Source organism: Poecile atricapillus, chromosome 2, assembly GCF_030490865.1.
Source record: "Poecile atricapillus isolate bPoeAtr1 chromosome 2, bPoeAtr1.hap1, whole genome shotgun sequence".
NCBI lineage: Eukaryota > Metazoa > Chordata > Aves > Passeriformes > Paridae > Poecile > Poecile atricapillus.
Window position 1 is genome coordinate 46,169,686 of NC_081250.1, and position 27,620 is coordinate 46,197,305.

General features: G+C 39.1%; 2 protein-coding genes across 3 annotated transcripts in view; one reads left to right on the top strand and one right to left on the bottom strand.

The window, feature by feature from the left end:
* AVL9 (AVL9 cell migration associated) overlaps nucleotides 1–14,061 on the top strand; it is a 44,471-nt gene extending 30,410 nt beyond the window's left edge. Inside the window, exons 12-16 of the mRNA XM_058833696.1 lie at nucleotides 525–744; nucleotides 2,132–2,249; nucleotides 2,963–3,016; nucleotides 4,880–4,968; nucleotides 5,810–14,061. Of these exons, the coding sequence (XP_058689679.1) occupies nucleotides 525–744; nucleotides 2,132–2,249; nucleotides 2,963–3,016; nucleotides 4,880–4,968; nucleotides 5,810–5,904 (576 nt within the window). The 3' untranslated portion in view covers nucleotides 5,905–14,061. The remainder of the gene's footprint in view (nucleotides 1–524; nucleotides 745–2,131; nucleotides 2,250–2,962; nucleotides 3,017–4,879; nucleotides 4,969–5,809) is intronic.
* Nucleotides 13,832–27,620, bottom strand: KBTBD2 (kelch repeat and BTB domain containing 2). 2 transcript variants are annotated; one of them, XM_058833699.1, is made up of 4 exons: nucleotides 27,397–27,620; nucleotides 19,931–20,459; nucleotides 16,993–17,158; nucleotides 13,832–16,559 (listed from the first exon to the last, which is right to left on the bottom strand). In XM_058833699.1, exons 2-4 carry the CDS (start codon nucleotides 20,098–20,100, stop codon nucleotides 15,024–15,026), a joined length of 1,872 nt encoding a protein of 623 aa, XP_058689682.1. In that variant the 5' UTR covers nucleotides 20,101–20,459; nucleotides 27,397–27,620; the 3' UTR covers nucleotides 13,832–15,023. The 2 variants fall into 2 exon arrangements, with proteins under 2 accessions (XP_058689682.1, XP_058689681.1); XM_058833698.1 differs by lacking the exon at nucleotides 27,397–27,620 and adding an exon at nucleotides 26,995–27,157.

Genomic DNA, 27,620 nt, shown 5'->3' on the forward strand with positions numbered 1-27,620 from the left:
TATCTAATTTAATTTTTCATGTAATGGGCTTTTTCTGGGCTTTGTAGTGAGGTCTTCAAAAATAAGTGCTTGCAGATGAGAATCAGATGCAGGTACTGATTTGACTTCCATCTGATTTAATCAGGAGAGTAAAAACACAGTATCTAAAACACCCACTGTGTCACTTCTAACAAACAGACACAACTATATAATCAGCATCTGGTAACCTAAGATGGTTCCCTATCAACTTAATTGGTTAAGAGGTGGTAATCAAAGAGCACCATACTTCCACTGCCAAACTTTCTGCCAAATCCTGTCAAATAAACAGCTTTTACTGTGTGCCAGGGAAATGATGGAATTCTGAATAAATCAGAGCAGTATCTGACTTTCTGAGAACGGTTAGTTCGTTGTTTCTTCGGCCATTTGTTTCTTCTTGGTATTTTGGGGAATGAGGGTTTAGATTTAGGTAGCAATATGTTGTAGTGTAAGTTTGTATAAGCAGTTTTATTTAGATAAATGTTTACCCTTGGAATTATTTCAAACAGATAGAAGATGCACAGGTGCAAATCCATGATCCAGAATTGCGGAAGATCCTGAACCCAACAACTGCTGACCTAAGATTTTCAGATTACTTGGTGAAGCATGTAACTGAGAACAGAGATGATGTGTTCCTTGATGGCACTGGATGGGAAGGAGGAGATGAGTGGATCAGGGCTCAGTTCAGTGCTTATCTTCACGCACTGCTTGCTGCTGTGCTGCAACCAGGTAGAACAGATACCTTATCTAGGGATGGGGATAAAGGTGGACATGTCAAGCATTTGTTCTGTTGCTGTCGATGTGTGGTCTGTCAGTGGATCTCCCTCTACCTAAAGCTTCGTTTTAGGCTGCTTTTTCAGTTGTCTTTGGCTATCCTTATTATTTCTTGACAAGCTTCTTGTTAATCCTTAGTTCACAGTCTTACAGACACTTACTTATTGGAATGTCTTCTTCTCCTTGATTTGAGTTTTCCTCATAAGTAGTTTCCTCGTCACTGTATGTGATGAGACTTACAAATCTGAGTATTTTCTAGACTGTGTTGCAACCTGAAGTTAATTCTGGGAATCTACTTGGATTCAAGGAGACATAAAGTTAAGCATCTGTCATCAGGAAGTTTTGCTAGACTGTTCCAGATCTTTTCCCTTCTTGCCATGGTTCTAAGTAGGGATTCACATATGTGAAAAGTTTAATCTACAGGCTTTTTAGCTTTTCTTTCCTGGAGCTTAACATTTTTTGCTTTACCTCAGAAAGAATTCTCTATGTTCCAACCTTTTGTGTGAATACAAATAAAATAATCAGTGTTTTTAATTTGTGGAAAATGTTTAGTTTGTCCTGCACTCACTCTGTTAACTTCATTTTCATAGTGATTTTTCTTTATTCACACCAATTAAATTCAGACTTTGTTTTGTGGTATAAGTGAGAAAACATGGGATTGAGAACCTGATTTTAAAGTCTGGAAGATGCCAAGTTCTTGGTGTGACAAAATTAGTATTTTACAAGGATTACCAGATTGATATGAAATATCAGGGTTTTCTGGGAACTCATACTGCTTAACTGGCTGGTTGTTAAATTATTTCCTATACTTTTCAGTGTTTTAAAGGGGTTGTTGTTATGATAAAGTTTATTCCACGGTATTTCCTATTGCAGTTTTGGAATGGATTTGGAGTTATTAAACTTGAATGAGTAATAGCAGTACAGCAAAGCCCAATGTATCTTACCAAGACCAGTGCAAATTGTGTTTTTGTTCTTGGTTGCTATGTGGCCATTCTGTTCCCTTTTCTGTCATTGCCCAGAGAAAAAGTTAAGATACGTATATTTGGAATTTTTTTTTCACAGTTGAGCTCTTAGAGCTTTATAAATGAACTAAAAATAAGAAAAGTAATTTTTTGGGCTATTTTTCCCCCCTCTTGTTTTGGTACTGTATGCTTTTGACATTTTAAAATAAAAAACCATTTTTGAAGTACCCAGGTTTTAGTACTGGAGTTTTAATTGTTATTGACTTGATAAGAGCCTGGAAAAATGAAAGTTTTCTTACAAGAAAAAAAGTAATTCATCTTGTAGTTATTAGATCTCTAACGAATTTCTTCAAATTCTCGTCTTTATTTTAATTTATCAGACAATGAAAAGATTTTGTCAGACTTTGGAACAGCATTTGTAACAGCCTGGAAAAATACCCACAACTACAGAGTATGGAATAGCAACAAACATCCAGCTCTTGCAGAGGTAAATTCGAGGTAAGGAAACTTAGTAGTATTTAGTCTAATTCTGGGCAGTAGTTTTATGAAGAAAGAGTCAAGAGAAGTGAAATTTGAAGAAGTTGATTGTCAGCTGTCCCAGCTACAGAAAGTTTGTCATTCCTCAGGAATTGTCCTCAGATGGTTCTGCTTTTTATTAATTGCTTCCAGGTGTGCAGGGAGTAGCTGTGTCTATGGTTGTCACTGGTGGGATGGAGGGGAGCTGGCTGTTTTGTGTATTTTCACTGAAAGGTTTGACAGTTCCAGGGTTGGTACCACTGTTGGTTGTGCATGTGTTCTGTTTAGTGTGGATTATTACTCTGCTGCAGGGAGTTTTGTTTGCTTTTACTTTGTCAGTTGCTGTAGTCTGAAAAAGGTTTCTCCTTAGACCTACAAAGCTCTTTTTTTCTACTTAAGGGATGTTTTCTATTTGCTATGTGTTGCTGGAAGGAGGTGCTTTTGGACTTAGTGTGAAAAGGTTGTTAATATCTCATCTGTAAATAGAAGGCAACTTTCAGGTAGTTCATAAGAAATCTCTCATTGAATAGTCACTGCAACCCAGACTTCTGTGAAGTAGTATATCTGCAAAATACTTTTTAAACCTTTTTTTTTTTGTAAGTCAGAGGGGAATACAGTTAACAATTGTGTATTACAGATTCATAATGCAAAAGAAATTAATGTGTTGGGGGTTTTTGTTTTTCCTCCTCTTCTAGCCATCCATTCCAGGGACAGTACTCTGTGTCAGATGTTAAGTTAAGGTTGTCACAGTAAGTACATAGTACTTTGATTTGTATTTTTTAGAAGTGTGGTCAAATATCTAAAACTGTGTAACTGTTGCTATCATGAACTAAACAAGGTAAGGATTCAAACTGGCCATCTTTGTGAAACTATACTCAAAGTTCTCTTGCAAAACAGCACCAGATCTAAAGATGAGATATTTGGCTGAAATGAATAATTTTTTTTAAAAAAAAAGGCAAATGCACTATTTTGTGTTGTACTTTACATAATACAGCCTTGAGTTTTTGCATTGCAATTATAAGGCTTTTGTACTTTTAATTTGTCAGCTAAAGCTGTTAAAACTTCTATCAGAGATTTGACTTAAGGTCTCATTATTAGGAGAAAATAGCTTTTTTTTTCCTTTCTAATTAGCTGGTTTTTAATACAGCATTGTTCTGAAACTCGAAGTTCACTGTATGCCTAGGGAGATGTGGTTCAGTTCCTTGAATTTACAAGTTTCAAATGAGTTTGGCATAGTTTTATTGTACCAGACTTGGCTGAACCTTAAGTTGATCTCACCTGCTGCCTTTAAAGCTCAAGTCTAAAACTCAGTGGTACTTATTTTTTCTGTAGCTGTTCAGCCCTAACTGAAGCCAGAGTTCAGCCTGGGGTTTATGCACCAGGAAAAATGGATTCTTTTCTCACTTAGCTGTGCTGACTATAAAACAACAGTCTGTCTCTCTCTTTTATTAATGGATGATCTTTCCACAAAATCTTAATTTGAAAGCTCTGGACGTGTCTATAATGTTGGCCTGTTTTTGTCCCCTTGTTTGAAAGGGGAGTTACTAACTCTTCTGGGTAGTGTGACATCAGTGTAAAAGGACCAGTAGTTCTTAATATGCTTACTAATAATAAGTATTTTTTCAGCAGTGCCTTTATTCTGCAGGTGGGACTTTGATACCAGATCCTCATCAAAATTACTTGCCTTTGCAAACTGAGCCTAGACTTGGTTTTGATGTATTCTGTTTTTCTGCTTTTTCCATCTACACAGAAGATTTTCAAAGTGGGAAGAGAATGTGGCATGATGTGTTGTTAAGTTTCACATTAATGGGTTTGCAAAGACTGAAATGTGGACTTGAAAGTTACAATTTAAAACTAAATGAGATCATTTTCAAGTCATTGCACTTGTGCAGTAGAACTGATCGCTTTTGTGCTTTTCTTTCCAAATGATGATCATGTATCTTCTTGCATTTCTTTAACAGAAGCATGAGTGTAAACTCTCCTTGATCAAAAATTTAATCTTAGACAAAGATACAAAATCAGTTCTATCTAGGAAAAAAGGACTGATCAGTTACACTTGCTGTTTTGTTTAAAGATTATGTATTACGGCTCAGAATTCCCAAAACTACTGAAAATCTGACTATGTCATTTTGATCATAAATGCATTTTGGTAAATGTTTAGGAAAGATTGATTGAGCATTGGAAGGGGCTGCCTAGGGAGGTGGTGGATTCACTGTCCCTGGAGGTGTTTAAGGAAGGACTGGACATGGCACTCAGTGCCATGGTCTGGTTGACAGAGTGGTCAGTCCTGGGTTGGACTCCATGATCTCAAAGGTCTTTTGCAGTCCCATTGAGCCTGCAAAAGGTTTAAAGTGTGCGGTATGAGTATGAACCATTGGGTGTTTTGATTTCCTGTTTTGCTGGCAGCATCTTTTCATCCTCTGAGAAGCTTGCCTAACTGATCTCTGTGGATAGGATGAATGCAGGAGTTGGGCTTGACCATATATGTGAACAATATATATGTGTATATGTATGCTATGTAAATCTGTGTGTAATAATACATACTTTCACTAGTTTATTTACACCAGGGAGTGCTAAGTCAACTAACAGCCTTCAGTATCTCTCTTGTTCAGCTCAGTGCAAAACAGTGAACGTGGAAAGAAGATTGGAAATGTGATGGTTTCTACCAGCCGGAATGTGGTACAAACAGGAAAAGCTGTAGGTAAGAAATCTGTTTAAAATCAGTTTACATCTATGCTGGATCTTTTTTTAAGCATCCTATTTCTTGGTTACATTTTGTTTTAGTCAAAGTGTACTTTATAACATGCACAAGTCAGAGCAACATTTTGAAGGGTAAAGCTGCTGATTGAGGCCCCATATATCATGTAATAGCAGAAAGAGAAGCAGTTAAATAAAGAAATTAGTGTACATTCCTTTTCCAGTGTGGCCTGGAGGTGAATATGGGAAGAGAGATGTTTGTGTAAGAGATTCCGTGTAATCTGGTAAATACTTCAACCACCATCTGTATTGAGTTATTCTCAACTTTGGTATCACTTTGACTAAAACTGTCCAAAGCTGATTGAGATCAGAAAAAGTCCTTGTGTCACTTGTTGCAGATTTTGCAGCAGTCTGTAACTTTCTGGAAAAGCACTTGTTGCACTTGAACAGTGGCATCATCACATTATAATCTTGCAGCATGAGTTAATAGGAGTTCATCCTTTAAGGGGTCTGATGGTTGGCTGGCAATAGCTGTGCCAAAAATTGTTTAACTTTCTCTTTTATTCAGTTGGAATCTGTCTTTTCTTTTTGCTGTGGTGCACTCTGGTCAGGAGTGCCTTTCAGCCCAAAGTCTACCAAGCCTTCCCAGGCAAAGGACACCGTAGGCCATTTCTGCTGAGCTGCTGTGTTCAAGTTCATTGCATATTTTCTGGCACAGACTCTGGAATTGGATTTTAAATCCCAAATCGGACAACTGATTGTGTAATTTTTTTTTTTTTTAATATTTCTTTGGAGCAATTCAGTAAAGATAACACTTCACTATTGATCTTTATTTTGTATTGCAGGTCAGTCTGTTGGAGGAGCCTTCACAAGTGCAAAATCAGCAATGTCATCATGGTTTTCTACTTTCACACACTCAACTCAAAGCCTTGGGGACTAAATGCTGGTTTGGCAGGATGCTGCTGGCTATTTCAGGTGCAATCTTTCTCTGAGCTGTAAAAAGACCACTCCAAAATGTAAAAGTGGAGATTACCTACCCAGGACCAAAATAAGGTATATGTTGCTTGCAAGCAGATGTGGAATGTTATTATTCACTTTCCCTAGAAAGAATGGTGAGTGTCACCATACAATGGGATGGCATTTGCAGTGTATTGGTTATATTTAAAATGACTACTTCTCTTTAAAACTGAGCCTTTATCAAGACATTAGCAAACAGGGCTTGTTGCAAGCCAAATGTGTTTGACTTTAGATTTGTACATTTTCTTGGATGTTGGAGATATTTATGTAAAGTAGTTCTATTTTTCAATCCAGATAGCCAAATGTTTGTGAATTCTTGTTAGAAATAAACAGAATCTAAATAATAACTCCTCTTTTAGGTTGAATTTGAGAGAATCTCTGCAACCCTTAAAGGGTAGAACTTTCATGCTTTTACCTGCAAATGAAAATCAACAAGGTGCAGAGTAAGACTGTGGCTGACAAGGGTTTTTTTTTTCCTCTATCCCCTGTAGCCATGTAGAGTTGTTTGAATGAATCTATCTCTAGCTCTCTTTGTGTCTCCAAATCTGTGTGACAGTTGCAGAATCAATAGTTTTTTTCATGTAAGCAGTAGGCCTTCTTCATACCTTTGTGTATGTTTTGGCTGTGTTTTTCCCCTGGGATGTGAATGGGATTCCAGTTGGAGAGATCTCTTCAGGGAAAGAATTACAAAGCATTTCTCCCAAACTGGAATTGGATCATAGACAGTTTTGTAAGTTAGGATATAATTACATTAATGTAGTTGCATACATATGAAGTACTAAACCCACCCAAAACTAGCACAATAGCAAACTCTGCATGTTTTGGGTTCCCCCCCCCCCCCCCCCAGTAAAGTTATGAGGACCCTTCCAAATGAAAATCAGCTATGTGGATTTTCTGTGTTGACTCAGGGAATGTGCTGTTTGGATAATTGCTTTCTTCAAAGGAAAGTAACACTAGAATTGAGAGTACCTAGAACAGCTCAGTTCGTATCCTTGTGTGAAAAAATAAATAGTTTATTTGAAAAGATGTGGCATAATGCTGTATTTCCTATGTAATATGCATGTGGTGTTTTCTGTATGCAAGCATATTGCACTTCCTACATTTCTTGATTCCCAGGAAGATTATTTCCTGTTTTCTTGCAATGTGTGTGCCTCTAGATGCCTTCTGACATCCCCACATGTTGCTCTTAACATTTTCTACATTACATTATCAAGTGTTCAAACTTTTCTGTATCGAAAGGCTCTTAGTTTATTGCCTCAACAGTATCTGTCAGCATTTTGCCATGTTCTTTTCTGGGGCCAATATTTGTAGTCATGGTTATATTTCCTATTCCTCAAATAAAATGCAGCAGCTGCGCAAGAGATAAACAAGAAGACTCAACTGTTTTTAGGAAATTATGTTTTAATTCCTTGTGTGCTTTTGTAAAGTTAATAGAAAAGCCAACTTGTATCACATTGTCACTGTCCAGCAACTTTGTTCTCAGTTTCTTTGCTTCAGTGATTTGAAAACATGGGATCTGGTTTAAAGCCTTCTTTAATTTTTTTCCCAGGACAGATAGATAGAATGACTGTGGAAAACCTAAAGGCAAACAGCCAGTTTGAGTAGTTTGATTTGAGAAGGGCAAAAAAGGCCTCTAAAGCTCTACTAATTTATTGCTTCTGGCACACAAGTAAGATTTATCTATCAAACTGCAGCTATTGCTCCTGGTCCCCGTGTGTCTTTGTATCTCTCCTAAAACTTCTGATGCTCTTTTCTGTTTTATTCCACAACTCTGTAGTAGACATTTGTATCTTTTTAAAGACTAGGTATTACTTTATATGCAGTGAATTGAGACTAGAGCTGTTTATTTGTGGTGTGTCTAGAGCTTTCTGAATCAGCATGCAGATAAGAAAATAACCCAGAATAATCACTTTTGTGAAATGACTAACATATTATCTGCACTCTGGGACTTAAGTGGTCATAGTGTTGTGATGAAGACTGAAGACAGGTGCGTAAAGGATTTAAGTACCTATAAAACTGACTCAAACAACTTAGGGCATGCCTAGGTAGATTTAGGCTTAGGAGCTCCCATTGATGAGTTCTAGAAGCCAGGCAAGTGGTTGTTATTTATGTGTACAAGCTGTAGAAGCAGGACCTTCAAGGATCCCTTTTCAATATCCTTGTCTTCGTCACCTCCTCACCTGAGTTTTCTCTGTTGGATTCTCAAATGCTCCAAATTTATATGGCAAATTTATTAGCTCTCTGCATTCCCCTTATTCCCACAGATTCCATTGCTGGCCTAGGGGTATTAGAAAGCTGACCTTTGTTTGTTTGTTTTCTGGTCGGTTAATCTGAGGAAAGACAGAAGGAGGTGCCCTCTTTGGCTGCTTGTTGCTTTGTACAGTGATTCTGTTGTGGTACTTCACAATTTTTCTCTTACGGTCAAGAAGACCAGACAGATCTTTCTCTGCAGACTTTTTCTCACTGTCCCAGCTGTCTCTGTTGTGGAACCAAACAAACAACCTGATTAAGAATATTTTCCTTTCATTACAAATGACCGAATAAAAAACTTAGGTTACTTTTCAGTCTTTTTAAGAACTGGCACCCTGCTAGCAAGTTGGACTTCGATTTAAACTCAGATTTAAACAGTGATTAAGACTCAAGGAGTGGGTGGAGATGAAGTGATCTTCATAATTAGTTGTCTTCATTAACATCTATGTTTACTCTCCAGCATTTGCTTAAGCTTACTTTTGGGCTGTAGGAAGGCATGCAGCCAATTGAAGTTCATCTGAGCTCATGTAGTTCTCTTCTTAACATAATGCTTATAACCTCTTTAGTTAAATCCAATGCAAATGCAAGTTATTTTCCTCTTCTCTCCTTTAATATTTCCAGTGCAGGCATTATTAATTATTCAGAAAAATTTAGGCAGTTGACTTCCATTTCAAAAGCCCTGACATCTATTTCTGCACTGTAAGAAACAATGGGTGAGTGAATTGGTGATAGTGCTTCTAATCAGTCAGCTGTGAAGGTATTGTTACAGCTCTGTCGTGATTTGATGTTGCAAAGGTATTTTTGGCTGTCAACATGCTGCACACATTGACTTACAGGTAACACAATAGCACACCTCTCAACTTTGATCACAGGCATCAACCTCAGCTTTTTGTATGTGGCAGCACCAGAGGAACTGCCTGTTGAGCATAGATATGAGATGTAAGTCCCCAAAACCCCACAGGACTTAAGTATTGCTGACTTTTTATTTAATTTGACTGAAGTGTTCAGCATCTTTCTTCAGTCATTTTCATGTCATAACCTTAATTCCTGTACACATCTCACACCAGTTTCCTCAAATGTCACAATTTAATTAGAATTTTTAGGTCAGTGTTCTGGTGCATTGCACTTATTTGACTTTGTACTTCTGTTTTAAGCACCTTTGTAATTAAATATAATATTTTGCCTAAACAAGCTTCTGATTTCCATACAAATTATTACTAAGCAGAGAAACTAATGTGGCGGCATTTAATTGTGAAAGTGAAGGTGTGAATGCAGTTTTTTAAGTTAGGAACTATTGCTTGATAATTGAACATACAAGTAATGTATTCGATTTTTCCTGTGCTGCTTGAAAAATAAAATACATTCAGCCTGTTTAAAGTTCCATCTGCTCAGAAAGCTGTATTATTCTAATAAATTAATTCCACCAGAAGACACTTGCAGGCATCTGGTTTTGATATTGGTAGCTGCTTGTAATTCACTGGCAATCCTTTTGAAATTTGTCTTCCATTTAAACTGATTATGGATGCTGCTTTTTGCAAATTTAGGACAAAAGGATGCTCTAGAGTGACTTTTTATTCCCTGTGGGGTGCTGCTTGTTGTGAATTGATTGAAGTCCTCAGGAGGTCACAGACCTCTCTTACTTCAGTAAGAATTTCAAGTACAACTAAAATTTTGGTGTAGATTTAGCTTCAAAGTAACTTGTAGTTTCTGTGGATTGTGACATCTGGTCAAAATCAAGATGCTGTGTAAATTAATTGCTGCACATCCAGTTCTCTGCCATAGTGAGCTGTTTAAAAACTTCAATACTTCTACTGCAGATGTCACTGTACCTGTCTGAGAATGATTTGGTGAATGGGTTTTCCAGAAGGAGGAAACTGACTGCCTTGGCTAATGTTTAAATGTGAATTAGGCAAAAATTATGTCTAGAAAATGGTTGCAATTCCCTAAAATTTGTTAAGGTTTTTCGGACAGTGTGCAAGTAGTTGTGCAAAGACACTGAAAGATAAATTTACATCATGCTTTTTATGCACTGCATTTTCACTTTCTTGCAGGTATTTGGTTTTCATTAAAAAGGGCAACATGGAGAGTATTCATTAAAGGGAGAAACACTACATTATTGTATTATGATTAAAGATGTATGACAAATGGCTTCCTGGTGTTTTGAGTCTTTAATGCTATATTAGAGAAGGAACTGACTTAAAAAAGCAGGCACAGAGCTTTACTTCTGTGATGTTTCTGGTCTTGACCCCATTCTTTAACAAGCATCAGAAACAGTCTTTGGATTCATAAAAAATTAGGGAAATGGATCGCTTCTGTCAGTTAAATAGTGACCCTTACTCGGATTACCTTTTTCCCTGTAAATTGACATCATGTGTGCATAACATCTGTACACAGGTGGCTTAATCTCAGGTGGGATGGAACTTGGAACTCTAGCTGTCTTGAGTTCAAATTGTTGAATCATATATTGCTCCTCTTGTAATAATTCAAAATCAACTCATCAAGTAAGGTCAGGTTTTATTTGGTTTTGGGTTTTTTTAGGTTTTTTTTTGCTTCTATCCCTGAATTTATTGACTAATATCAATGAAAGCACAATTACTGTTTGCCTTAATAGAAGCAGAGAACACCTACAAAATCTTTTTTTTTTGTCTGAATCCAGATCACCAATAATGTGGCATTGCTTTCTGGATTGGGTGAGCATAATCAAGCAAGAATGTTGAGACTGAAGGAAGAACAGTTATTTGAAGTGAAGGCAGATGTACAGCTGTCATCTTATCTTAAAAATAATAGGGGAAATAATTTCACTTGCATACTGTATGAAATAGATGGAAAATACTGGAGAAGGAAACTCAGTTGATCTCTTATGTCTGAAGAAACGCACACAGAAACACAGTGGAGAATTTTGAAGTCCAGGCATACTAGAAAGTGGCAAAAAATAACACTGAGCTTAACATACTGCCTAATATGACCTGTAGTTTCTTTGCCATTTTGAAACATCTGTGTGTGTATGGATTTTGCCATGTGCCAAAGAAGCATATGTCAGCTCTTAAATTTTGGAAATAGTTTCATGTTTTTTTTTCACTTCAGACTCCTCCTCTGGGTTTATAGGCTCTGTAAGAACTCTGCCTTGCTGAACTATACTTACGAGAAATGTTGTAGGAGGGAGGTTATTTTAAATACTTCTGAAAGTGGAACTAAACAGAACTTTATGTGGCTGATGTTAAGCATGAAGTGGAAAGAAACTGGTTTTAACAGTGAGCCTGGCTCAGAGTCTGCCTAAATTATAGCTCCTTTCATGTAGGAATCCAGAGCAAAAAACAGAAAAGGACTTGAATGTAGCTAGAAATGGGAAACAAAAGAGGAAAAGGACTATCCTGGCTATTAAGTTCAGTGGTCTGCAGGCTTGTCCACAGATGTCCCTTAGCTGTACTGCAATGTGGCAGGTGCTTGTGCATCTTATCAGAGGCTTTGAGAAGTGAAATGAGAAATACTGTGAAAAAACTGTAGTGCTTTAAATCTTGAAATAATCTTTAAAATATTATCAAATTATTTCCCCCAAAAATTTAAGTATCTGTCTCATCCTGTTCTCTGCAAAGCTTGGCACAATTCACTGTCCCAGATCTGACTCATCCTTTACACAAAAACTTGCAATTATGTATTTAAACAACTGCAAAAAATGATTGCATTAAAAATTAGCAGAGGCCAGATCACTTTTTTATTACTTTAGGTAAGGGAAACTGAAACTATGTAGGACTGACTTAAGTTAGATATACCAGAAAAGAGGTAAACATCTTTGCAAATGTAGCAGAGCTTGGGGACATGAATTGATTCATTGAAACTTCTATGTAAGTGCACTTAAGCACCACAGACAGGTTGAATAGGCTAAGATTAGGCTGAAGCTTTGTAGTAAGACAATAGTTAGATCTCTGTGGAGGCTTTAATCATATTTGCTCTATTTATGAGAACTGCATTTTTTTCAGCTGTTGTCTTTGTTCCTGCAAGAGTCTTTCTCTAATTCTACCACTAGTGACCACTTCCAGGCAGATGACAATGCTTTGGCTGCACAGTTTCCTTCTTGGATTATGCAAGGCAAGACTTTAGACTGGAGAAGAGCATTTGCCAGCTGTTTTTCTTTGGGGATGAATACTGGCTCAGCAACTAGTTGTGTAAATGAACTACTAGTATGTCTTTAGCAGTCACTAGAGAACTGTTCACCACTTGACTAGTCTTGTCTTTAAATGCCATATTATTAATAGCAAATACATTTTACATAAGGTACTATATAATCTTGGGCCACATAAAAAACAGATCAGACAGGTTACATACAGAAAAAAAAATATAAAAGGTACAGACAAGCAGGAAGTCATGCAGACTGTCTGTATTTCAAAAGATATTCCTAAATGGCTAAAGTCAAGTTCTTCCAAGTTCTGTGAGGCAGCTGTGACTTAGAACCACTGCAATTTAGTATTTCCTATTTAGTATTTCTTCTTTCCTATTCAAATACACCTTTTTTTTCCCCCTCCAGTAAGAAACTACACATAAGATTTTAAACTCAAGATGAAAGTTCTCAGTAACAGAATGAGCCCATTCTGCTTCTTCACTAGCTATAGATCACCTGCAATTAAAACAGTAAAATCTTGTCCTAAAGCCTGATAACAGTAGGGTGAGCCACAGAACTAAGCAGCCCATCCAGGCTGGAGTTACTTGGATACAGCTCATGTTTTTGCCTGAGGTATGTGATTCTCCAAATTGCATTATAAAGGAGTATCTCTGTCTTTCTTTTTATGTATGCTCCCTTGCACAGGCTTGCAACATGAAAGCAATATAAACAGACCTATCAGCAGGAGCTCCTGAGTCACCTAACACCTCTTATCTAAAAAATGTAGGTGTTAAAAAAAAAGTTTATGTAATGGTAAATGCAAACAAGTTATGTCACCTTCATAAAAAAAAAATTGGTAGTTTGCCATTGTTATTCATGAGTCCCATAAATTCTCACATGGTGCAAAATGCCAAAGCATCAGGAAGAGTTTTGTATAAGGCAGCTTTCTTATCTAAAACCCCCTTTCTAGTCAAAACCTTTAATAGTTGTACAAGACAAAACTTTGTAAAGCCCCTTGAGACCTAGCCCAGACAATATATAGGTGTTGTCTTTATTGAAGGCTGCAGTTGTATTTACTGCAATAAGAAACAATTAAGGAAAAGCCACTGTCAGTCTGGACAATGGAGTAAATAAATTTGCTGTTGATTACTGAAGACTGAAAATAGGTCTGCCATCTTCTGAATTTATAGAAAATGTTCCTCCTTAATGCCTGCTGTTCTTTGCTTTCAGCAGTGCTGAATTTGTACCATGTCTGGAGAAGTGCCGATTTCCAAAAATGATAGCAGGGGATTCCAGTCCTATGTAATCCTCAGTTTGACTTCCAATACCTAATTTCCAGCATTTGCTGAGTAGTAGTTAGCAGAGTCAACTTAACATACTCATCTCCAGGCTTTTTGCAGCTTAACTATTTCTAGCTGCCTTCAATAAGCTACTCACTACAAGTGTGCATGTGGTGGGAGGGTGGTACAGCTCTATTTATTTCAGCCAAAAAGCACACTCAGTCTTTGGATTCAGTCTTTTTTAATAAATTAATGTCATTCAAAATACAGTGCCAGAACATGATGCAGCTGAACATGCTAGTAAGGTTTGTCATGAAGCACCTGTGTTCATGTTAGGTTGGCGGCACCCCGCTACTGCTAGTGGTTCCTGGGATTAATGCCAGAGCAGCACTAGGCATCTGCTCTCCTGCACACACAGCACAGGATATTCCTGAAGTTTGCTTCCCCCCCCAAAGTAAAAAACCTGACAGCTAAGGGATATCTATACACAATCACACTACAGTAATGCTTGTTATTAAATTAACAGAAAATAAAGACCTGGTTAATCCACACTAAAACTTTGTTTTACAATGGAAAAATACATCAGCAGCAGGAAGTAATATACATGAGCCAATGTTACTGTAATACAGAATGTGGAGGCATTTACTGATTAAAGCCCCACATAGACCCGCACTATGAGGGCTGGCAATTCCTATTGCAAGCCCAGCAACTTAAGTCCACACCTGGTAATCTACCAGCTGCTTGGAAGACCTGTATTCTAAATAGACAGGTATAAGTTAGTGAAAATAGAATACATGCACCTCATCATACAGCTTGACTGAACCTGCAGTCATTTTGCCCAGCATGTTACCATACAATGGAAGATCTACCCTTCCTACCACAGGTAGATCCATGGGATTTGTTTCTTTTTCTTTTAATGGCATTACTATACCAACATAGATATTAGTATTTAGTAAGTGCAGCACAGTTCTTTAATTAGGCCACACTGACAATTATATAACTAGCACTTAAGTAGAATATCCAGAAGTAGTTCAAATGTAACTGGAAGATACTTTCAGAAGAGTTGTGACATCATCCTAGAAACAATAACTACTTTTTTTTTCTGAAGCTAATTTTCCTGAACTGAGACTTTATAGAGCTAGAATTAATTCTTTAGACAAGTCAGATGCTCAAGCTCATGATATACATATATTTTTCTCAATTATCTGATAATAGTATTTGAGATTATGGAAGCATATCTGCTCATTTCACTAATTCATACTGAATGACGGCAAGTGTTAGGTAGGGCATAAAAATACAATTAATGAAAGACAGCTCTGAGATTTCAGGCCCCAGACCTGTTCTTTCACAGCCATTTATTTTTTTTATTATTTTATAACTGAGCACAGACTCAGTTGTGCAGTCTAATTTGGGGAGCTATACAGGTGGTAAAGTAACCATCTCCCCATCCAGCTCAAATTCATCAGCTCCATCCGGTGAGAACAGATATGTTGGAGGTTTCCACGGGGACTCTTCAAGGCAAGATGGATACAGCTTTCCTACAGTGCACCGGAAGTCTTTCCCCAAGTCCCACAGCACACGTTCTGATATATGCTGCCTCAGGAACCAGCGGTCGAGTTCCAGGTCATACTGATAGGTGGCATACTTGGCTCTCTCGTTCATGTGGGTCTCCCGTATAAAGACACATAAGGAATTGGAGATGACAACGGCCCTGACACATGGGTCGGAATAGCGCTTGGCAGGGATGTTGGCTGCCATCCTCCATTCGTTTTTATTCACGTCGTAGATCTCCACTGTTACAGAAGACCCATCCACAGTACTGCTGGGGAGCCTTATCCCGGAATTGCTGGCAATGTGCAGTCCTCCGATATAGAATATCTTATCGCCAAAAGCAGCAGCTGAGGCGAAACATCTGCTTGTTTGTCGCATGGCCATCTCCACCCAGGCGTCCGAGCGGGGGAAGTAGCAGTACATCAGGTTGTGTGCCATGACGTAGATGCAGTTGTGAACTGCCACAGCCGTGCTCCACTGCCACGCGCAGGGCAGGGGGCTGACCATGGTCCACTCGTCCTTCTCGGTGTCGTACCTCTCCACAGTCCTCCTGTTGAGCTCCCCGCCGACGCTGTCCCCCCCGATTGCATAGATGTATCCTTCACAGCACACCAGCGACGGCTTGATGCGCACAAAGAGCATCGGCGTCTTGGGGAACCAAGTGTTCTGCTGCGCATCAAACCAGTAAAAGCAATTCACAGTTCTGAAGGCAGCCTGGAGTTTGCTGCTTTTACTGTGATTGGTTTTTGTGTTCTTCAGAGGAACTTGCCCACCTGCTATATAGATGTCATTATCGGGAGTTACCAGCGTCCCAACCTTATGCAAGTCAGCGGGAGGGTTGCAGAGTTTGTAAACTTTCTCTGCCTGTGGGCTGTAACAGACAGAAGAGTAAAGACTACCAGGGTTTTCAGCAGCAGCTTCAATGAATATCATCATCTCCTCTTTTGTCATGCCAAGTCTGGGCTTGAAAAATTTGGGCATCGATTTGTACAGTCCTTGCACCACTACTGATTTATCATTAGGTGGCAAGCCTTGAAACCAGGCTCTCTGTGTTACTTCTGAAAGTGCATCGATCCGGATTTGGCTAAGAACAGAGGACAAATACTGCGAGCGTGATTCCGTGTTGTACTCCAGCCATAACATAGCAGCCTCACGCACCGTCTCCTCCTTTTCCACATTTAAATTGTCACTGCTTAAAATATCTATCAGTAGATCATGTGACAGTTGCATGAAAGCCTCCTGGTGGTACACAGCTGTGAACTTGTGCTCCACCATTCTTTTAGCACTCTGTTTTAACTCTTCACAGCTGAAGAGATCAGCAAAACTTAATAGACGCACACAATTTTCTGCATTAATTTTTTTGATTAAGTATTCTCTACATCGTTGTAACACATCATCTACCTGTAATGCAAAGAAACACACAAAGTATTACACATACTATCTATGCTTTCATGTAGCACCAGCACATAAGGTACCTGCATCTGGTGTTGAACAACACGGTTCAGGGCATCGAATACTATACATACACAAAAATACAGCAGTGACTCACTCAAGTGCTTCATACAGATCAAGTACACAACGTGAATAAGTCTGCTGGCAAAACTAATTTTCTAAATGTTAGAAGTGCACTGGTTTACTGCCAGCCTTCCAAAGAGACTGTCATGCAAGGAGGGATGGCTACATGAAGCAAATTTGGCAAGCAACTTCTGTCTGTACTGAGGGAACGGAACAAAAGTGTTTTGAAATGACTAAAGAGGAAAGATCTTTTAACAAGATAAAGAATAAAGCAGTTCAGAGATTAGAAGCTGTTATTTCCTCCTCTAAACATTCCTACCTGTAAGAAGCAGGCAGTTTCATAGAGCTGCTCTACTGTGCTGTCGCTTATTGCCAGGTTACCCGTGTATGCGTAAGTGATGATGATCTGCAGGGTGGCTGCATCCACATTCCTCAGGTGTACGTGTGTCTGTTTGCTCTCGCTCAGCCCGCTCATGAACATTGCTCTGAGGACAAACACATATTAAGACAAGGATCAGCAGTGAGTAAAGTAATCTTAAACAGTCACCTGTAAGCCTTTGGTGATTACACTCCTAAAGGTGAACAGTCCTTTTGCAGGCCTGTTTACAGGTATTTAGGATTTACCTTAGGCTAACATCTACTGTTTATGATAAAACATTTGGACAGAACATTGAAGGAGTAACATCAGTGCCTTCTCCAGAAATACTTCATATTTGTGCAAGACCTTCTGTGTTAATCAGCAGACAGCGATAATGATTTTGGAGTTTTAGTAACGCAACTTAAGTATTTTCTATTATAGGTGATAAGATGGAAGAAACATTCTCCAGAAAATAATGTTGAAATATACACAGCTAGATTTTTAGATTCTAAAACAAAAGAAGCAGATTTATGTAATGGACTGAGCTAAGTCATATCAAAGAGGATGCTCCTCTGGGAGGAGAAGAAATGGAGCAAGGACTAGCACTCTATGAATTATTTCTTATATACTATTCATCATAATATGCACTAAACTTCAAATCTGCAGGCAAAAATCAGTAACAGAAAAACCTATCAGATCTAGTCTGGGAAAAACAGAAGAGCAAGTATTTCAATTACATCTTCCTGAAAAAGAGTAGAAAGGCAATTGAAAACATGGTTATAATGCTTTACACACCTCTTGCCCATTCTGGTATTTTTATTGTAACACAGTTAAGAACTAACTGCAATCTGGTACTATAAGCCATGTAATTGTCAATTTTCTTAGAACAGGGGACACTGGTTTCCAGAGCTTTATATTGATTCAGGTTTGGTATTTATGGTTGTGCTAAAAATTCACTTCAAGGCTCTTTCTATTTATTTGGGCTTTGTTTTTTAGGAAATGTGAGAAGTTAGAAGGGACAGTGGGTGCACCTTTTAGTCCCACTTCTGGCTGCAGAGGTGAAGGGGACATGGAGATACACTCCCTAAGCAAAGCCATTGCAGAAAGCATCTGATACAAAGGCAGTATCACATCCCCATTTCTCTGTCTTCTTCTAAGCTCCTTAACTCAGGGCAACTTGCATTTTAGGAGGGATCACTGACTGAGTATCAACTTGCTGTGCAGCTATTTAAAGGTAAGCAGGAAGGTTAAAGAAGGTACAGAGACTGCTCAGAAAGGAAGAGGGAGCTGCTGGAGGCTCCAGCTCTTGCTCACACACTGCTGAGCAGCCTGTGCTGGAACAGGGCTGCACATCATTCAGACACAAAGATGGAAGGTAAGCTGGCTGCAATCACACACAATGGCTGGATCACACAGAAGGATGGATGCTGTATTTTCTTCCCCCTCCTTCAGGGCTATCAATTTTTTATAATAAAACTAAATTTAGGAAGCTGAGCATCTTTTTGTAAGCCATAGTAGAGAAGAAAAACAGAACATGACAAAACCACAAGTTTGATACTTCTTTTAACCAGTGCCAAAACCTCATTCCATAAATAATAAACAAACACATATGAATAAGAGATTTGACTGCACATTCTGATGCAGCACACTGGGTGGACTCATGACAGCTTTCCAACCTTATGATTAACCACCCACATTAAATCTGGCTACACTTCCAGTGGCTGTTATTTTACAAATTGTTGGAACTGTGTCATCTGCATAGGGCCAATGGTAATAATTATTATCTAGTGATCACACAATACTTGTTGCTAAAAATTGGACCAGATTCATCTGAGATGAAAAAATAATCAGAAAAGCCAGCAGGGACAAAAATTTCTGTGTAAGTAATAAATTAATCCTTACACAGTTTTCTACAAGAAAGGACACAAAGTACAGAAAACATCTTGGATGTGTTCTGTATACGGAGCCTGTCTCAGGAAAAGCAAATTTGTAAACTTTCCTGTGATTAAACAGGAAAGAAAAGTTATAATCCCTCCACAATGCATCAGGAAGGTAAAACATGCGTGGATGTCACCCAGACTAGTTTCAAGCTTCAAAATTCCTCCCAGACAGGCAGATTAATTACACTGTGTTGCCAACAAAAAATGATTAATCACTGCAGAAAATTCATGGTACCTTATCATCCAGGTCTTACTATGAAGGCATTTGCAAAAAGTGGTAACTCTAACATATTAATAAAAATGTTTTAAAGTACCAAAATCAGGACATTTGGAAAACAGGAGCTAATGAACTAATAATTTCAACAGCATCTTGGGGGGACCATGAAACAAACAAACAAAAAAAGAACCCAAACCACATATAGAAACTCTCCACTTGCATTGCCACAACACTCAAGCAAGAGAAGAGTTTCTGGCTTTGCTGAGCAGAGAAAACCAGATGGTTCAGAAAAGAAAGCCATGAACTTGCACAGCAACCCCCTTCTTTTAGCAGATGCTTCTACTAAGAAACCACTGTTAAACATGACAATGGGATTCCTGCAGCAAAGTCTCAATAATCCCTTGTTATCCTACCTTGGGAAATAAAAACAGATTAAGTATTTTAAAGATTAAGTGTGAAGAATAAGAAATTTACTAATTATTCAGACTCAATTAACTCCCTAAAGAAAATGAGCCATCACAAGTGTGATTTCCACCCCCACCCCCCCACTCATTGTAGAAGCAACAATAAATATCTAGAGTAAGTCCCAGGATGCCAGAAATTTTACTCTGTGTTGGAAAGTAAGGATATTTAAGTTTTGTACTTAAGTTTCTGATCTTTAAGGCTCTGTAAGACATTGTCAATCAATTACTATTACACTCAAAACCAGGTACCACAGATTTTATAGCATTTGAATACTTACCTGAAATATGAGCTGCAGGTTGCAAGAACCATCTTATGGCAGGGAAATTCAGTGCCCTCAACAATCAACACTATGTCAGTCAGCAACTGCTGTTCATAGAAGAATTTTAACTGCTCCAGCAAGGATACAGCATACTCTGTATTTATCTGCCTCTCGTCCTGGGTAGACATGACTGTATTCCATTAATATTTCCAGGACCAGAGAGAAAAGTCAAGATCTCTTCACCAAAGAAAGGTCAGTTGAGTGTTTCTGAAGTAGCCGGGAAAGAAATGGCAGGAGGTCTGTAGCCTTCAGAAGTGATACTGATAAAAAGGGCAGTGTTATCTTGAACTGCTGAATCAATGTTTGAGACTTTGACCTCCTATTAGGTCATCATGCTTTGACTCGATGTCCCAATCTGTTTAGAGACTTTCAAGAGTGTCTGCAGAGCTCCCGTTGAGATCTATGACGCAGCAAATGAATGAACAAAAGTGAAGTCTGAGGTAGATTTTGTGGTAACATCTCGTGATCAGTGGCTGCACTTGACTGACTGAAAGCAGGAAAATAAAATTAATTTAGACATTAGCACATTTTGAAAAACCTTTCATAATTACCCCTTAGAAGTAACTGTCTAATAAACTTTTCTAAATTAGTACTTCATTACTTGCAATAAAACCCCTCTGAGAAAAAACTTAAACAAAGGTATCAAAGAGAAATGAAAAGCAGAGGAGTTTGTACAATAATTCTCATATGGCCTAAATTCACAAATTAAAGTAATTTATTTTGTCAATATAGCTCCTAAGGCTGGAGAGTTAAAACAAGGTTCAGTAAGACTTTATTCCTCCCCAAAGAATTCCCCAGATTTCCCACTGAGTACACCTATGAATTTCATTCAACCATTGATAAGATTTTTTTCCCCCATTTCTACTTTAAACAGCAAGCTTTTCTGCTTCTTTGTTTTTGTCTACTAAAAGCTTATCAATACCAGGCCACTAAAAATATAAATCCAGTGATTTTAACATTACATCAGTTTCCAATTTAACTCTCAACATCATCATCAGCCTGTTTATTTCACCTCTGGCATTCTAGTAGAGATGAAGCAGAACTAGCACTAAGGCTTAAACAAAAGAAAGAAAAACAAACAAAAAACCAAAACAAAAAAACCCACCACAAAATAAAAAAACCCTAAAAGTCTGTATTTCCAATGCATATCAAATTCATCTGCTCCATGCAGAAGGGCTTCACCTATTAATATTTCACATTCCCTTGCTTTTTCCTTCCAAGTAATTTCCATACAGCCAGGTAAGCTTCAGTGCTGTAGATGGGAGAAAAGAAAAACAGGGAAATAACAGGAGCAAAGGGATGCTGGAATAGCAGGGCTCAAAACACCTACAGTGGCTACCAAGGTCTATTATCTTATTTGGACATTTCTCCTCTTAAAAATGGGGTCAGGTTTTATGTCATCTTCCACTTGAACACAAAAACATAAGAATGGGATAATTGTGACAGCAAAATTACCATCATAATGGGCACCAGAGTATCACAGCTATCAAATGCTTCCAGATTTCTTTAATCTTGCAATGTTCTTCTGCATTCCAAAACTGAGGAATAACCAGGACATGTTTGTCTTGTGTCTAAGATATTGCTATCACTACAGTTCATGATGAACAGAGAACGCAGAAACAACCTGCGTGAAATTACATTCCTTAAATTCCCCACAAAAACACAAGATTTAGTGTAAGATGAAGGCTGTACAAATATCTGCCAGCCACACCAAAGAGCTATTATTTCAACACAGCTCTGTCTGTAATACAATTCAGAAACAGTTGTCATTCAACATTCACTCACTTGAAACAGATATGCTTAATTAATGCCACTTTAATTACTACTAGTTTAGTGTCCCTGATCTTTTTCTTTTTCAGTGATAAATATACACAAACAGGAATCTCAAACTCTCAGTTTTCCCTGGCCGTTTAATTGGAAAACAGTCCAACTAGTCAAACCCAATGCTCACTGTTGAGGTGAAAGCAGTTAATTAAGGAAAACAGAAAAGGCTTTGATACTTGGGGGAAGGAGTAGATATTACTGTGTGCTATAGTAACAGCTACATGCTAAAGTCTTGACTGAAGACCTTCAAGTTTCAGGTAACCTCTGAAGTCACTAAACCATAAATACATCGAGGATACAGAGATACTGCTCCATGTAAAGCAATGACCTTCTGCCTCAGGTCACAGCTTCTTTCCACCAAGACAGCGTGCATCCCATCTGCACCACTGCTCACCCTCCCGGTACTCTGGGAACAGCTCACCATGCAACCCAATCCATTGACAGATTTTGCACTGAACTTTAAATGGCTACAGAGACACACAGACTTCCTAAGTGTGTTAGGCCCATAGAAATAAATAGCTTGTGGCTCTGCTGGTATCCTGACTCTCTCTACAGCATTGTTTTTCCTGGCTTAGGAGTAAAGTTTCAAGAACAGTACAAGCCGGTGGATTAAGCTCTGTTTGGGCAGAGCATCAGTAACACTAAGCTTTAGCAAAAGAACTCATTGATACCATAACTTCCTTTTCTGATGTAATTGTAAAGAATATATATTTTTCTTCAGAAGCAGGAAAAAATAGAAAAGTAATATGCACTACTTCAATCATTAGGTACCAGAACAGGTCAAAGATGCCATGAAGAAAATGATATACACCTGCAAGTAAGATTAAAGACATTTTTGGCAGATAGCTGCTGACAGTCAACTGAAAAAGCAGACCTGTTTAGCAGCAGACAAGTTGAAACTGTGAAATTAATTACTATAAATAACTGGAACATTTGAGTACGACCCTCAGTAGCAGAAAAGATTGAGGAGATGACAGGACTCCTGTTGCAGAACATTTATGTGATGTGGATCACCTTTGAACTGTACATTTACAAAGCTGGAGTCTTTGGTTTACAGAGAACCATCTGTCGTGTACTCCAGGGAAGTGCACATGGTAGGAACATGCTACGTACACAATTCCTGTTTGCCACATCCATACTGTGTTTTGCTGCCAACAATAACCATTCGCTAAAGAACAAAGTTTTGTATTTGTAACGAAGTCAGGACTTGCATCCCATTCCCTTGTAATGGAAATAAATACATCAAGGATCTTTGAATTTCTGGTCCTAAATTGCCATCACTTATATTGTCATTTGCCCAAGAGAATCAAATCTATTCAAAACATTAGAGTAAGTGGTAGGAACATGATTTACTGCCTGGAAAATCATCCAAGGTTACCTACCTCTCTCACACCTCTTGGGAGAGTTCAAGACAACTTTAAAGGAGATCCCTCCTCACTTTAGAGGCCAAAAAACTTAGGCATTGAAACAAAAAGCAGCTTGTCCAAAGCCATGTACTTCCAAAGGAGAAAAACAAGAGGCTTAGCTCTTCCTAGTCCCAACCCAACATCTCTCTCATTGCACTGCACCTGGTTGGCATACAGTCATTGGATATGAGATAAATTAAAAACTGCAGACTTGAGAAAATGTCTACAGATGCACTACTGTCTGCTGTAGTCCCATTAACTATGCAGCAGTGGACATTTCTCATTTATGGATAAAAAGGTCTGTGGCTGAAGTTAGCTTAATATCCTGAACTGAAATTCTGGCAGAATAAAAATAATCCCTGAATACAAGTTCTAGGAATGAGACTTTCCCCTTCAATGATGTCACTGGAGTGACCATTTTGTTCTGGGTAATTTCTTGGAAGCCAGCTATCCAAAACAGGACTGGCAGGTAGCTGCTGGAAGGCCACAGGGTGCTACATTGCAAATGAAACAAAGTAATCACCGGGTGATCCAAAATACCTCCCTATCAAGCTGGAGAGCAACATTAAGAAACATGTTGATAAGAGGGTTTGTTTTTAAGTAATTATTCCTTCTTGCTTAAGTAATTTTAATGAGGTGGCTTGTTAACACTTGTTCATGTACTTCAAATCTGAATGAGACCATTCAAAAAATTAGTCATCAAATGTTAATGAGTTATGGGATAGGCTATTAATTGCCTTCCTTGAATCTGTTTATTTTCTGAGGTCAGGCAAAGATTGATAGAGATACATACTGCATACATGCATGGCAGTGTTAGCACTATACTTCAGTGTGTAACATGGAATAGGGAGAATGACTTTCCATTTTGGTAGGGAAACATAAGATACATAAATATAATATTCTTCAACTGGACTTATTAAAAAAAATTAATTTATTTTGCCCCAAATTATAAGAAGGGCAAAAGATAGCCATCTTTTGTTTTGGGTTTTTTTAGAGATTCTGATACTCAGAAAAGTTGTTCTGAAAATCCCATTAATTAGTCTGTCAGATTAGATGCCTAACTTCCCATAAAATTGTGGGAAACATGTAAAAGATCTGTCAAAGTGTTACAGGTTCCCATCTGCATCTTCAGCCATTTAAATACCTCTCAAATTCTACCTTCGCTAACTACACTTTACACTTTAAAAAACACACTTCATCTTCCATGTCTGGAAAAGAACTTAAAAAAAAACCACCCCAACAACCCAAACTTATCTCCCTAGACATTCAATGTATTTAATCTAGTTTTAACTAATTAAAAAAAAAAAACAACAAAAAACCCCAAACAAACAATTTTAAATACTACTTTTGTGAACTTTTAAATTCCTATTTCCATCCAAGGGCAGCTTCATACAAATCACAAGTAAAAACATGTCTAAAGAAGTGAGTCATTCACTATTTTTAACATAATAAAAGGTCAGAATTTAGACCTGAACAACCATAAGCCAAACTACACAAGCCTTGGTGTGTGGAGATAGCAATTGTCCCGGCTAGCAACACAGTAGCTAGCTCAGGCACTTCAAAACTTGGTTACTATGTGGCATATTCTGAGTTACAAACCAACCAGTTTCAAACTTAATAATAATAGCTACTAGCTAATAGCAAGGGGGAATGTGAGTACTAAAACTGATTAAAATCAATTATGTAAATCGATATACCTAGCCAATAGATTTCAAAGATAGGAAAGAAATAAATAAAGAAAGAAGAAAAAGGAGTGGAAGCTCTAGATTCTTGAGTAGTGTATCAAATTTGCATCCTTGGCAGAGAGAAAGAAAGGTAATTGATGAAGCAGTTCCAGACTTGGAAGATTTCCTCTCTTCTAAAGCCATCAAAGGTGTCTTTGATAGCACAGTAGTCCAGAACACCGAGGACATCAAGGAGATTCTAATAAGGCAAAAATGTGAAATTTCACTAAAAACAAGGAAATGTTTAGTCTACAATGTTGTCTTGAAAATGACTATTCACTTAGAAACTACTACTGTTTTCCATACATACTATGCTTGGGAGGCGAGTTACAACTTTAAGGAAGGTAAGTTTTCTGAAACTACACAGAAACGAGCGACTAGAAGTGTCAGACTCCATGTTAACAATATGTTTGGTCATAATGCACTCCTGTTTTTCTGCTTCTAAAGGAAGTTATACACGAAAGGAAATACCTGCTCAGAAAGAAAATTAGCATTTATGACATGATAAACCAACAGCTTAAATTGGCAACTGGACTTCTACGCTGAGTACAGGCAGTTTCCATTCCCAAAAGTATTTCTGTTTTGTGGAAGACTTGACCTGTTTTGGAAAATTAACCTTTGTAAAAAAGTGGGCCACGCATGTCTCCAGTAAGATCCAGCCATGTATCCTCTATATATAATTTTTTTTTCTCTGAACTATAGTACATTAATGAAGCTAGTCTGTTTTATGTAACAACTTAAATTCCGGTTTAAAAGTACATGTCATTTTCTTAAATAGTCACTATATGACACTTAACTAAAAATTCAAGCATTTCTACATTAAGAAATTAATTAGTCATTAATGTAGCATAATTAATTGCAAGTTAATTCATGAATGGTTAAGTCTTATAATGGATATCATACTCATGCATATAAAATTTATTCTCAAAGCACAACAGTCACTAAACTAAGAAAGAGAAATTTTAGGGTTTGCACCAATTCTGGTCTGTTTCATAATCACATGACCAAAACAAAAAAGCCTGCTTCAGCAAAGAAAAAAACAACAACAGTCTGTCTAAAATGTAGTCAAAAATATTAAATAAGCAGCAACACCTCTTCTTCCTCTTTGGTCTGTTCCTGAAAGATGCTGCTTACACATCTTTAAGTATAAAGGACCCTTTCTACTCGACACACAAAAACAATTAGGAAAAAGCTGTAACACCTATACTCAAATCGTGAGACTACTTATGTCTACACCAGAGTACATTAAATTCTAAAAATTACCTATTCTTCCAGATACATTTCTGAGAAACTGAACTATACTCAGTGTACATGTTAATAATCTCTTAAATACATCATCTGAACAAAATTCATGTAGCTACAGCCCTAAGTGAGCTCAGAACAGCACACAGCCTTTCAGGCCCATTATGATCACAAAGTAGATGTACACGACGTAGAAAAGCCAAGCTGGGGCTTTGCAATAAAACCTCTAAAAATGCACATGCTAACTACAGCACAAATCCATTTTTAAATCGTAATTAATTTCAAAAGCAGCAGGTATTTATCCCATTTCATAGCAGAAATAATGGCAAACACCGGAAAAATTTTAGGCATGCAGACGTACTAACGTCAAAGCTATACTACGTGTTTATTTAGTCCAGAAAAGCTTACTAAGAATTATGTGACTCTTTAAAGCCACGTATGGCCACAGAAGCCCAGCCCTGGTCACTGCAGGTACCCATAGTGTATATATGCACAACTAGATGGATCAGTAGGGAACGCAGGGGCAGCTACAAGGAACGGCAATGCCACTACACTGCTGTTCGCCTCCAAGACTTCTCAGTGTGCGTCCCTGAGAGCGCTGCCAACACAAACACCGAGGTTTCAGACATCCCCACCTGCTCAGCCCAAGGGGAGCCCCGCTACGCCCCCACCCCCCATCACAGCCCCCTCCCGCCTGTGGGACGCGGCGATGCTGGGCTAGGGGCGAGGAAACACATTGCTCCCCTCTCCCCGATGCTCAGGTGCGCCGTCCCGTCCCTCCGCAGCCTTAATCCCTTTCCTGCTTCCCCCAGAAGGAAGGGGGCACCTTTCCGCTCCTCCAACACCGCCGCACTCCGCGCTTAACAACGATCCCGATGGCCTCTCCTCCTCCTCCTCCCGGGTCTCCCGGGAGCCGGCCCTGCCCGAGGGCGCGGAGACGGCCCCCGCTGCCGCCTCCGGCGGTGCCCGGCGGGCCCGGGGCTGCGGCCGCCGGGCGGGAGCGGCCGCGGCGGGAGGGGGCGGGCGGGAGCCGCGCCCGCCGGGGCGGGGGGAGCGGCTGCCGCAGAGCCCCCGCGGGGCCCCCCGGGACCGAGGCCCCTTCGGGGCGGTCGCTCCCCCCGCGGGGACGGGAAAGGGCCCGGCGGCCGCTGAGCGGCGGGACGCGAGCGCGGGAGTACCACCACCACCGCCATCCTTCTCTCCCCCCTCCCCTCCGCTCCGGACAAACCTCCGCTTCCTTTCGTGCCTGGCCGTCCCGACCGCGGGCGGCCGCGGGGAGGCGGTGGGGGAGGAGAAGGATGCGGCGGCGGATCCGGTCTCTCTCCCAGGCTGCGGAGGCGGCGGCGGCCCCTGGGCGCGCAGGCGCTGCTGCTGTTGCCGCCGCCCCCCCCACCTCTTCCTCCCCCTCCTCCTCCTCCTCGCCCGCCGTTACGGAGCGCCGCGCCCGCCCCG

Excerpts from the sequence above, each read along its gene's own strand:
- KBTBD2 (XM_058833699.1), bottom strand. The coding sequence starts at position 20,100 with ATGTCTACCCAGGACGAGAGGCAGATAAATACAGAGTATGCTGTATCC. Across the intron at positions 17,159-19,930 it reads ACCTGCAGCTCATATTTCAG|AGCAATGTTCATGAGCGGGC; the intron begins GTAAGTATTCAA and ends GTTTGTCCTCAG. Across the intron at positions 16,560-16,992 it reads AAACTGCCTGCTTCTTACAG|GTAGATGATGTGTTACAACG; the intron begins GTAGGAATGTTT and ends TTTGCATTACAG.